Here is a 12,916-nt window from a genome sequence, read left to right as displayed (position 1 = left end):
AAGTATAATGAAATAATAAATGCTGCCTACTTTTTTTCCCCATAGGAAATGTTTAAACGGCTTTACTTCTGCGTTCGTTTAGTCGACCAGAACGTACCGTCGAGTTCCAGAGTAAAGTTCTGGTGCTGCGTAATAGGCTATCCAGAACCTCGGGTAGAATGGTTCAGAGAAGGTCAAAAATTAAACTGTTTCACTTATAACGCTTCCAAAAGGTATGAGCATAATATTATGAGAATTTTTCTTCTTTTGTAATGAATAAAATGCCTACTAAATGGTTTGTAGGTACCAAATTAAGTACGATAACGGAATAGCGCAGTTGATAATTGAAAACGCGCGGAACTGCGATTCTGGTGAATACACTTGTGTGGCGATGAACACCCAAGACAGAGTGACTACTACCGGGTTCTTAACGGTGTATACTTCTCCGACAATATTTGGAGGGTCACCGGCGAGTAAATCCCTGACGTCTTCTTATTCGGTTGATGGGTATACGTCGAAATACGTCGATAAGTTATACGTGTGGAACAGTGATGACCTACGGCAAAAAACTAAGTATGACTGGCGTTCGTTCGACGAATCGCCTAGATATCCCAAGTTCATGAGCAGTGTTATTGCTGATAACATAGCAACCTACGGTGGTACCATTGCACTTCAAGTACGGGTCCAAGGTTAGTAAAAACCGATTTTTTTTTCCATTCGCTCAACTTCAGTCGGAAGTATCCGAGTGAAATAGAATTAAGAACAGTTAATAGGAAGTTTAACGTGTTGGTCTAATTTAATCTGCAGGGACACCGCTGCCAAATATCACTTGGTTGAGAGAGTCAAAGCCACTACCGCGTACGTCCAACAAGTACATTTACCTCGACGAGGGCGGCCTGTACACGCTGTTAGTAAAAGAAAGCACCATCGGAGACAGCGGTACTTATGTGTGCAGGGCGTGTAATTTGTACGGCAGTGTCGACGTCGAGAAAAGCATCAAAGTCGTTTCACCCCAAGACTATTCCGGTCACAAGAACGTGAAACCTGCGATTATCGTGTCCAGGCCTAAAGATCGGATGAGCGTAGCAGTAGGCGAAGATATCACGGTCACGCTCAGAGTAGCCGGCGAACCTAAACCCAAAGGTTTGTCAGCTTGATCGTTGATCGATAGTTATTTATTATTTTCGTCATGTCCAATATAAATTGGGCCGACTAGCCAAATACTCTTCACTTGTCACTATTGCTTCGTATACCTTGCCTTCAGTCCTTAATTGTCTTATATAATTGATTTAAAATACACTTTCTCTACTATATATCCCTCCAACCAAATAACACGTGTTCTTTATCGACTTCCTGTCAATACGATTGCTATTTAAACGTAATAGAAAATATGATTAAATTATTTAAAAATAATGAATTTTTACAATTGCAGTAATTTGGATGAGAGGCGCTAGAGACGTAACGTTTTTGGATAGATCTTCCAAAGAAACGGTTAACGACTACGTTAAGCTGTCGATAAAACGAGCGCAGTTGTCCGACGCTGGGACTTACTTCATTGTCGCCAAAAACATTTACGGGTCGGACAGAGCATTTGTGACAGTCGGGGTAAGTGATCGCTTGAGGATTTCGCCGAACAGCTAAAGAGAAAACGTGTATACAACTTTTGTAGATTATTTATGTAATATAATAATGTACATTCAACTTATAATAAAGCCGACCTAAACATTTGAGTTTTCTGTACTAATAAAATTAACATGCTATATCAAAACATACTCATTGTATTTCAGACATTAGTTAACATAACAATATTTTGTGCACATATTATATGTTTAATATAAGAGTGTGACCTTCTGCGGCTATTAGAAATAATGTGTTTTCCATGACGAACGTTGTATACCGCGCACCTAGTAAGGCATTGCCTCCCATTGCAAAAATAGTTCATTCGACATCATCCGAATTATAATAATATGAACGCGAATAATTGGTGGTTGATGTTATCAAAAAACATTGATGTGTTTGTACTTTCTTTTTTTTTGTTATACAAATTATGAACCGAAAACTACAGCAATGTTTTGACTGTATATTTTATTATTTTTATTGAAAATAAACTAAGTCAACATGTTTTTTATAACATACTATATACCTATAGGACGACTGTGATAGTTATTTTTAGATATATTTGATGTAATTTGCATATCTGACCATAGTTTTGTAAAATAATTTCAATTTTTTGTTATAGCCAACCATTATTTTAGGCTGCACACTATTTGTATTCGTTTTATAACTTATAATGTATTGTACCTCATACATTGGAATGTAATTGATATTATATTAATTGTTGATTTCATTCGAGTTTATCAAGGCTATTGTTTCGTTTGCATATCATGAAAAAATGCGTTGATGCATTGTGTACTTTGTATAATTATGTATTAAATCAATATAAGTAACAAAAAATTAAAGGAAATATACTTATCCATCTTGTTTTATTGTTTTTTATTTATTTGAACAAATAAAATATGTAATTTGGATCTTATATTATAATAACTAAATTTAAGTCCAAATGTATTTCTTGTTAGTGTCAACACTATTTTTATATTATGTAGCTGTCGTTTTACAGCCAAAACAAAAGAAATAAAACATATTCCTTTAACTCACAATAAATGCAATAACTCTAATTACCATAATTAGTTTGTAGGACATGTGATTTTTTCTAGGCTCTAGTACATCCGAAACCTGGTTGTATGAAAAATAAACTTGAGGTGAGAATATAAATAGTGTACTTTGTCAGAGAACGCACATCTGAAAGTTAAAACTGAAAGTTATATTTAGAACGTTTTAAATCTGTTTGAAATTTAAAGCATTCATATTACAACAGAAGTCTGACTATGCCAGAACTTCAAATGGACATGGTAGAAAGAGTTTTAGGTATTTTTTTTTCAACAATTCTGCCTTTTAATGCAAGATGTCTGTTGTTTTTATGTAAAATCTAATAAAATAAACTTAAAAATACGTTAGTATATTATAAACAATATATATTTTTAAGTTATAAAAGTTACATTGTTAGTAATCTATGAATTTGTATTGTTAAATAATTCTCATCATCTTAAAACGACTAAATTATGCGATTGATAAAGTATTTATTTACGTCAAATTAATTTTTCACTAAACTAGTATTTACGGTTATTGTACAATGATCAAGTACGGCTAATGTTAATTTTGTATAGTATTGGATCACAATGTGTAAGACAAATGATACCTAGCAAAAACGCAAACAACGAAAACATCTGATAAACAATACTGTTCCATCTTCATTAAAATATGTAAAATAACAAAGAAACTACATATTTTAATTAATATTAAGCAATATAAAAGTTAATAGTTAGTACTTACGGTTCAACTAAGACTAAAACAATACAAAACATTTAACAATGTATTTTAAGACTCCAAAAAGTACGTTTTGTTTAAAATGTATAGCAGTCAAAAACAAAACTTATTATTTACATTACAGTTATTTCGCTTGTAAAATAATTTTATAAAAAAACTGTGCGTATAAATTATCTATATGTGCGCCGTAATTTGAATATAACAGCTTCGATAATATTTAGATCATCTATGCTTTTAGAATTGAAAATGCTATTTACTGTATATATAATAACAAGCACTGCGTCATATACTTATTAAACTGGATGATAAGTCAAATTGTTTTTGAACAATTTCAACCATCGTATATCACCGATGTTGGATAATCATAATATCTAGTTATAACTCAACTTATGAAAAATATTGTTTTTAACGATTTTGTTACGTTTATTGAGATGGACCGTGATTTGATAAACGCGTTTTTATTGATATGGAATCAAAAAAACTCTAATTAAATTTAATTGGAAATTATATTTTATATTTTTGGTCTAAAAGACTAAAAAGGAAAATAGTTTTTTTAAATTTTCTATAACAGCCCCCCATGCCAGTAGATTTATCGTTAAATGGCATATTTTTTTTTATAAAAGGTTATGGATATATCGCCATGTATGAGATAAATATTAGTAGCTCGCTTTACCTAAAACTCGAGATCAGAATTTTAGATTAAATTTTTTACAGTTATTATCAGTGATAATAACTGTAAAACTCGAAAAATACCAAGCTTTTCAATAGGATGGTATATAATTTAATTTATTTTGCTTTATTTTTTTTCCACTGTTTGAATGCATATTAAAAGTATAAAATTCAGTAACAGCATAGGAAAAAAAACTTCCTGGGAAGTGAATTTACAAAGTAGAAGTGTATTTTTTGTGTTTAGGTAAGGAATCGGGCGAGATCACTAACGCCACCGCGGATCAGAAGCACCGGCGGTCGATGGCCAAAAGACGGACATAGTTATTATTATGACGTGAACGGTAAGTGACGAACGGCTTTTTTTGTGGAATGGGAACGCAGGGTGGGCGGGATAGGGTAAAAAGATACAAATATGAGACAACATTTATTTTTGGCACTTTGTCGAGGACTACCACGTCTGCGCTTTATTTTTAACACTAGTCCGGTGTCAACGGGTTACGCGTTGCCACATCTGTGGCATTTTTCTGAGTCGAAAAATAAAACAATCGTAGTGTACAGTTTTTTTTTTTAAATATACATAATAACATACTCGTTCGTGCTTTGCTAACTATAAGTATTTGTAAACAAACCGGTACGAACATGGCGGACTCCGATAACGCCGGCGGTAACGTGCAGCTTTTGCGAAACCGTTGGATTAAACGCGGCACGGACACTACTAATTTTCTATTGTACTTATGCGAGCACCAAGGTATCGGCCTTTGTCGTTTTTTTAGCGACCAGGATAAACACAACTGTTTTGCGTTATTGCAGAGGTCCCGGGCCCGGTCCAGGGCGAACCGAGGGTGTCGGACAGAGGCAAAAACCGCGTAACGCTGGAATGGGACAAACCGGCCGTGAGGTCCGAGGCCATTTTGGTGTACAAGGTGGAAGCTTGGTCGGACGACGACGCCGGGTGCTGGAAAGAGGTAAGATTTAGAGTAAAAAATCGTCAAATAAGGTACAAAAACGGTTTGTCGTCGTGCAGGTCGGTATGACTGCGGCGAATAATTTGGACGTGTACAACTTGAAACCGGAAACGGGATACAAATTTCGAGTGACCGCTCGCAACAGGTTCGGATGGGGCGAGCCGGCGATGACATCAGACTACGTGGTCATGGATGAACCGGAACGTTTGCCCGAATTCGTTCAGCCCTTGCCCGGAGAAACAAAAGTGCTGGTCAACGACAGCGAAACGCTACACTGTCACGTGAGTGTGGTTTGCTTGCAAATACGACATTACCGTTATTATCGCGTGCCTTGTCCGGCGATTTCACAGGTGCGCGGCACGCCAAAACCTCAAGTCAAGTGGTTCAAAGACGGCGAGCTGGTGACTGGGAGGTACGCTCAAGGGTACACGGAAAGGGGTAAGTGCACGTTGACGATAACAAACGCCGGAGACGACGACGGCGGACGGTTCGTGTGCGAGGCCACCAACGACCAAGGAAGGATTTGCACTTACACGGTGGTAGAGGTGATCGCCAACAGCGAAATCGTAAAAGCAGAACGTAGACTTCACGAGTAAGTGGGCATTATTGTTGTTTTATAAAAAAAAAAACTCCAAGCATACAAGATTGTATAAAACTGTAAAAGCTTTAAAACAAAAAGCCCAAAATATGATAACTAGTACTAGTTTCTTGTGTGCCTACTTAAACTATGTACCTCTAATTGAAATAAAACGTTATTGTTTTTGATCGCATATTATGTGATTTTTCTTATAACATTAAATAGTTCAAGAAATTCGAATCGTTAATTCTGTTAACGATAATAATGTAAATAAAAAATATAACTAGCGCAGATTATAAAAATCACGTGTTCGTATGTTGAATTAATGTTTGTAGTTGGCAAATATTCAATCGAGTAAACAAACCCAATTAACAGACTCTCATAATCCGATTTAATGACATTTATCTTGCCACATATTAGGTTCGTGACAGTTGTGCGGTTTTAAAGATGGATACAAATTAAACATACAACTTTTAGTTAGAATATTACTAAATTTTATTAAAACACAATGAAAATAGTATTGAACTTTAGCATTACACTAATTAAAGCCGTTCCGAAATAACTGTAAAATATTTTTTTTTAATTATCACAATCATTAAAAAACACCATTTGATGACTTCCTAGTCAGTAATCCTGCTATTCGAAATTTATCTAGACTATCTTATTTGATTAGTTTGAAATATGTTTAGTTTTTAATTGATGCGATATAATTTTGTTTATAAACTTTTGACGTTTTTCCCGAATAGATGTCTCATGAAAGATAACGAGTACTTAGAAATGGAGCCTAAGTTTACTAAAAAACTAATTAACCGTCGGGTCGAAGCCAACGAAACTGTTCGGCTGTCTTGTCAGGTGACTGGGTTGCCGGTGCCATCGGTGTCGTGGAGCAAAGAAGGTCGACCGGTGGATTTCTCATCGGGTGAGAAGACGGAACCGTCTCAGAATGAAACTCGAGGGTGTTTTTTTATGTAAATCTATGCCTTACAGGTCATATAAACGTAAGTCAGGACTCGGATAATTTCTGTACGCTGGAACTGGTCGATGTGAAACCGGACGACGACGGATCCTATACGGCAACTGCATCCAACGCATTGGGGTCGGTGTACACTAGTTGCATTTTGGAAGTGATCAACAAGCACCGTGGAGACCCTCCGGCTCCTGAATTCCTGTTTGGTCTTCCCGACAGTCTGGAAGCCACAGACGCCATAGCGCTTAGCGCGCAAGTCGACGATTTTCGTCCCGTCAAAGCCGAATGGTGATTACTATAAATCAATAAATTAAATAAAGCAGACTGCGGTCATGACTCATGCCATAACAGGAACCGTGACGTATAACGTTAATTTTGAATAATTGCTTTGTTTTTTTTTTTTGAGAGAGTCATCACAGACCATCAAGACATTTTGCTGCCAAAACTAAATTCCTCCATTATTCTCTGTCATAGCATGATCCAAATTTCCGGTTCGATTTGCATAGCTTCTGCCACGTCTCAATGTCACCTTAATTTACAATTCATTCTTTGGCATGTTTCTCATCTAAAGGTCCCGAGTCATTAGTATCCGGGAGGGCATAAAACTTTTTACAATTACAAACTGGGTTGACATTTTATCCATTACCATACTTTTGGCATTGTGGCTATACGTTTGTATTAATTATAGCAGGAATTCCAAACTTTTCCATGTAGCTTTATATTACCTACTGCGTTGTATACCACTATAGGTATTCTAGAAAAAAAACCAAACGTTATTAAGGTATGTTATTGCTTAGGTTCAGAGACGACGTTCAGCTGAGAAACGGACGGAGGGTGGACATCGTTACGGATCATGATGGCAAACTAGAACTTAGGATCGCCGAGGTCACAAAACGGGATTCGGGTGTTTACACTTTGAGGGTGTCCAACGACAACGGTACGGTGAAGAGTTGTTGTGACGTCACCGTGAATGAACGCAAACACAAGCACTTAAGTGATCTACCTATATCGTCAACGACGGAACTGTGAGTGCTAATTTTGACATAACGGTTAACAAACCGACTGACAAACATTGATACGCAGATATTCGAAGATACCAAAGTTCGTGGTGAAACCCAAATTCCAAGAGGTCGAAGAGGGAACCGAGGTGATCATTGATTCAGAAATAGTCGGCGATCCGGTGCCAAAGGTCACGTGGCTTCGGGACGGATTAAAGGTACCCAAAGTTGAGAATTATTATCATAGGTTCTATTCGTTTCCTCATGTGGATTTAACGCTAGATTTGGTAATATGTGCAAAGCGTATGTAAAATATACATGAAGCATTCGCAATCATCACAACCATCAACGGTCCAATACTTCAATTATTATAGTTACCAAAAGAAAGTGAGCGCTTTATTCCAGCTTCAAAACAAAAAAAATATACTTATTAATCAAGCGTACTATATTCCCGATTTGAAGGGAGGAAAATTGTTTGGTTATTTTTGTGTCAATATTAGTGTATTTTAGGCATTAGGTCAGGCCAAGGCCTACATAGCCTGTCTCGTGCTTTTGCTCGTGACTATAGAACTAGTATTATTCAAAATTCCACGACCATTAGCCGTTGACATTGTAATGCACTTCATTAATGAAGGAATGAAAACTTTCTGCGCGTTCCCTACGGTCTCTTTAATGTTTGAACAAAAAAATGACCCGACGCTTCTGGTTTTTTTTCTCATTTTGCATATACCTTGTGTAAGTATGCATGTGTAATGTTGCGCTTTAGATATAATATGGCGCGTTGAACTGAACAAATCCTTTTCTGGACGTTGTCCAGCGCGACCGCACTAATAGACTGGAAAAGAGTAGGCACTCCTCACGGCGGCATAAACTATTAGACTACTCGACCTAGTCTCGTTTTCCCGCGGCACCGGGTCCCGTTTCAACTGCGAATGACTGTTAGTGTTTGTATTAACTCCTATACCAACGGAATGCACAACCAAAAGGTAAATAATGACAGTCGCCTGAAAGTTATCTCGGCGGTTGACAGAAGTCACGCACAATTATCCGGGTAATATACTGTTAATTGGGCCCATATTTGGAACCATTGTGAAACCAGACTTCCATCCGCTCAAAATCTCTGTTGTCCCCAGCGGTCGCCGTCAGATCTATGGAAATCGTCGACTCAACACTGACATCGAAAAATCGAGAAAACCATATACTTACGTCTGAGTAACGTTATAAGATACCGACTCATTTAATCATGCACTTCGACAACTTAGCTTTGTTACATTGATATTAGACTTTCTGACAATAATTTACACAAAAAATGTATAACTAATGTTCTGAATAAATAAACTAACAGTTTAAATTTAATTAATCTCAAAATCGGCGAGCCATATAACCCATTAATTGTTTTATGTATAACTTATGGATAGATTTGATTAATTTTTTTCTAGAAACTGCTATGTAAATTTAATTCTATACTTATACTACACTGCCATGACCGTCATGAGCACCTAGTAGGACCACTCGGCTTATAATCGTATTACTACACCGAGGAATATGCAAGTGTCTATTGTGCGAAACAAGATTATTAGCTGTTGGATAATTTGCAGCAATCGTTGTACAATGGGCTGTGCACCCTAAACGGGCCGTCTCGGCGTGGGCGTTGCGATGTCAATTAATATTATTGGGTTTCCTTGAGTAATCTATTATAGAATAATTATTGTGCTTTGAAGACATCGCATCGTGTGTGGTAACACGGACGTGATCATTGTTTCGTCAAGTATATGGATATGATTTTTGCAAGGACCCCCCTCTTCGCACAAGGAAGTATGTAAGCAGTGGTACGAGGAAATAATATATTATCGAAGCATAGAAAAGGTGTCGATGCAAATGTCTCGTAACGCTCCCACACGCGCACCGGAGGCGCCGAGGAGCTGCCGATGACACGAGACGAAATAAATACCAGAAAATGCGTTTTCAAACGTCTCGATAAATTGATAAAATTCCTTAAATGCAATAATTGAACGATTTGTGCGTGTGTGAACACTATGCATGTAATGAGGAATGCGCACACATTGTTCCACACGTAAAAGAGTGAGCGTTTTGAAAATCGTCGAACGTGATGAAATTTACGAATACAATCCGGTGTGCGTACAGTGTACACCGGTAACAACAATAATAATAATATTCTTAATCGTACAATAATTATTATTATATATCGACATATTACGCGGGAACAACGCACTCATTGTTCTGCCGGAGACGTTAATTTGCAATCGAAATAACGTTCTATTATCGTTTAGATTTACATAACCGTAGTAGAAAAAAAAAACAATGGTCAACGTACGCAAACACATACATAACACATTTGCAATCGCGATCCGTCCACAATAGTTTTGGTGACAATGCTGTTTTATATTCGAATTTCGATATATTTTATTTTATTTTATTTTAAACATAACCGAACGAACCGGTAATCAATGCAATATTATAAGGCATAGGAAGTATTTTTTAAACGATTGAAACTTACCAATATTTCAACAAGTCGACCACTTGTTTATATAATTATCATTTTTGGAGTTATTTTAAAAGCATTGGCGGGAGCAGCTCCCGGAAGGAGCAATACACGGATAGCATGTATTATTTTCTCCTCTTTCACAGAAGCATTCAAAAACATATTATTGGATATCAGTTAATTACTAAACCGGCAACTGTCCTTACTTATGTCTAGTGTATAGTAATAGATTGCGAGTATTATTTTGTGTTATCTTTATGACTTGATTTCCGCCTTTAAATAGGTCATCCTGTCGGATGGACGTCTCTCTGTTTCCGTAAACGAAAATTATTGGGTATCAATTTATAACTCTGACGGTAAACGTCATTATCATCACCAGACGTATGTTATCTTATATGTATACACAACGCAGCCTGTACTGTCGAGTAGGGGGCGGTAAGGCCATGAAATATTATTATTATTATGTGTTAAATGCCTGGCGCCAAAACGGCACGACCATATTTAGAATTAAAAAATATTCCTAATTGAGTTTTTACATATGGTGGCGTACAATGACTCGACGAAACCGCGTACAAAAAATATTAAAATATTTAATGAAATTTAACAAGTGTTATTAACGATAAATCGATGACTAATGATAGGCTATACGTTATCCAAAGTGCGTGCACGGTGTAAGCATGTATTTATTAGGCTTACAATAATTTAGTTATACACCTATTAACGTGATACGAATATCCCAATCGTTGTTGTGCGTAAGCAAGGACGGGCTATGAACCAAAAATGGTTTACATATTCTATTATTATTATTACCGTTGGGCGATTTCGAAATCCATTATTTACAGGCGTCCATCAATGACGTCAGTGTTTATACACGGACGCCGCTAGAATCTTTGAAACTGACTGAAAGAATACCATAGCTATACCTTTGAAAACTGTCGTCGAGTAACAGTCTCTTGCTCTGGACGACTAAGAGTGTATAAAACAAAAAGTAATATTATTTAACTTATTACGGTATTTATCTTTTAAGTTAAAGTGTTAAAGAAAAAACGTCAAGACTATGTTTTTGTTTCAGGTTCACGTGGTATAAAACCATTCTACAATATTGTTGTTGTTTATAATAATCTAACCTTTTTCTCGTGTCTGTAGAGTATATACATTGAGTAATCATAAACATATAAATTTAGTATATTAATGAAAGAGCACCCCAGTGGTTAGTACGAGCGAGGTTGGAATGGCTAAGAAAAAAAATCCATTTCCATAGACACAGATAGCTCGCACTAAATTTCTCTCGAACCAGTTATTTCAGCCACTTGACACTGTTCCCAGGGTAAACGACATTAGATATAATAATATTATTAGACACCCAATATTTGTCGAGAATCCCACAGTAGGTATATTGTTGCAATTGTAATTAGTAAAGCAGATAAATGCCGTTGCAGAACGAATATCGGAGAAAATGCAATTTAGTCACGTAATGCAATTACTATTATTTGTTATTATTGTTGTTTTATTTTTTATCAACATTTTATGCACGTATGAATTACTCGTGTTGCCATTTTAATCTCGACACGCACACCGTACGTATTTTAATCGATCCGCACACAATGAGCCCCCGGGATGTAATATTTTTTTCTGTCTCATTGAATCGCGCCATTATCATATTTTATCGGTTGACAACAATTTTTTCTCAACGCGCCCTCCTACATTCGCTTTTAAAGTGTCACAAGCGATCCAGAAAAAAATCGTCCCCGGGCTGTTAGTGAAACAATATATTAATTACTATTGTAACACTAATACTAATAGAATTCATATATATACATATATTGTTTTCCGAACGCGTTCGAAGGTGTCCGGTAGTGTGCTGGTAGATTTATCGCGACTGTCACGATTGCCAGCAATCCGGGATAAATAGCGGAGTGCGTGTTAGCGCTGTACTTGATGTATACACACTCGCCTAGAAGTAAAAAAATTGTTTCACACGATAACAACTTTTACCTCCGAGGATGATAATCGTCACTATATAGTCCACGACGTGTCACGGAGGATTAATTTATATTAATAATATGCGTATACCTGTATATTATAAAAATATAATTTTATTTTTCCATTTTAAAACGACGTCCACACACACTTTGCACGACAATTAATGTGCATAACCATCTCTATAAATTTCACCGTCCTCTAGGATATAGACGGGAAGGGGGGGGGCTTCCCGTCCATATTATCCTTCTCTTGTTTAACACACCGGCTGCCGGTTGTCAGTCGTGCATAAAAAACGGCCAATACCTACACCACACTTTGACATGATTCGCTACCGTTTAAAAAACACCATGCAGACATCGTAGCTCCGTGCGAGTTTCTATTATGACAATAATAATATTGTTATTATGCTATTATTTCGCTATTTTCGAACACATGTTTTTTTTTTTTGAATAAATAAATTTCACCGGACCGCGAGAAAAAAGTACCTACCTACTTGGAAAATAGGTACGGGACGGCGGTCGTGACGCGGTAATCTTGCCGTGTGATAACGTTAATAATTGTTCGGTCATTATAATGAGTGTATTCCGGTCAAAGAAACGGAAACCGAGCACACGTGCACGGACTTTTTTTTTATTATTCAAAAGAGACCACAAAAACAAGGAAGTCGTTCGAAAAGTTTGAACATTCGATATTGCCCCTAATCTATACTGATTGTTGAGTTTGCTTAGTAAAAACAAAATTGACCGATAGAATTTTGTATGTTGTTTAAGGCATTGTTTATGAGTTAACTGTTAAATTAAATTAATATAATCGTTTTATTTTTATTAATAATCAAAAACTTTATCATGACTGTATATTCAAAGACTAAATGCATGTAAGCAAATTCCATAT

General features: G+C 36.4%; 1 protein-coding gene across 4 annotated transcripts in view; it reads left to right on the top strand.

Annotated features, from left to right (window-relative positions):
* LOC126834523 (titin homolog) overlaps positions 1–12,916 on the top strand; it is a 65,491-nt gene that overhangs the window by 22,954 nt on the left and 29,621 nt on the right. For all 4 annotated transcript variants that reach the window (XM_050566506.1, XM_050566504.1, XM_050566505.1 and 1 more), the window contains exons 13-24: positions 46–212; positions 283–668; positions 787–1,122; positions 1,412–1,584; positions 4,277–4,373; positions 4,843–4,997; positions 5,057–5,278; positions 5,348–5,589; positions 6,321–6,493; positions 6,562–6,829; positions 7,339–7,566; positions 7,625–7,757. In XM_050566506.1, the coding sequence (XP_050422463.1) occupies positions 46–212; positions 283–668; positions 787–1,122; positions 1,412–1,584; positions 4,277–4,373; positions 4,843–4,997; positions 5,057–5,278; positions 5,348–5,589; positions 6,321–6,493; positions 6,562–6,829; positions 7,339–7,566; positions 7,625–7,757 (2,580 nt within the window). The remainder of the gene's footprint in view (positions 1–45; positions 213–282; positions 669–786; positions 1,123–1,411; positions 1,585–4,276; positions 4,374–4,842; positions 4,998–5,056; positions 5,279–5,347; positions 5,590–6,320; positions 6,494–6,561; positions 6,830–7,338; positions 7,567–7,624; positions 7,758–12,916) is intronic.

This window comes from Adelges cooleyi, unplaced genomic scaffold (assembly GCF_023614345.1).
Source record: "Adelges cooleyi isolate 19-005CV unplaced genomic scaffold, UGA_ACOO_1.1 ACOO_flye_CR_arks_rails_tigmint_CR_PRNA_21, whole genome shotgun sequence".
NCBI classification, from domain to species: domain Eukaryota; kingdom Metazoa; phylum Arthropoda; class Insecta; order Hemiptera; family Adelgidae; genus Adelges; species Adelges cooleyi.
This window is presented reverse-complemented; position numbering and strand designations above follow the sequence as displayed.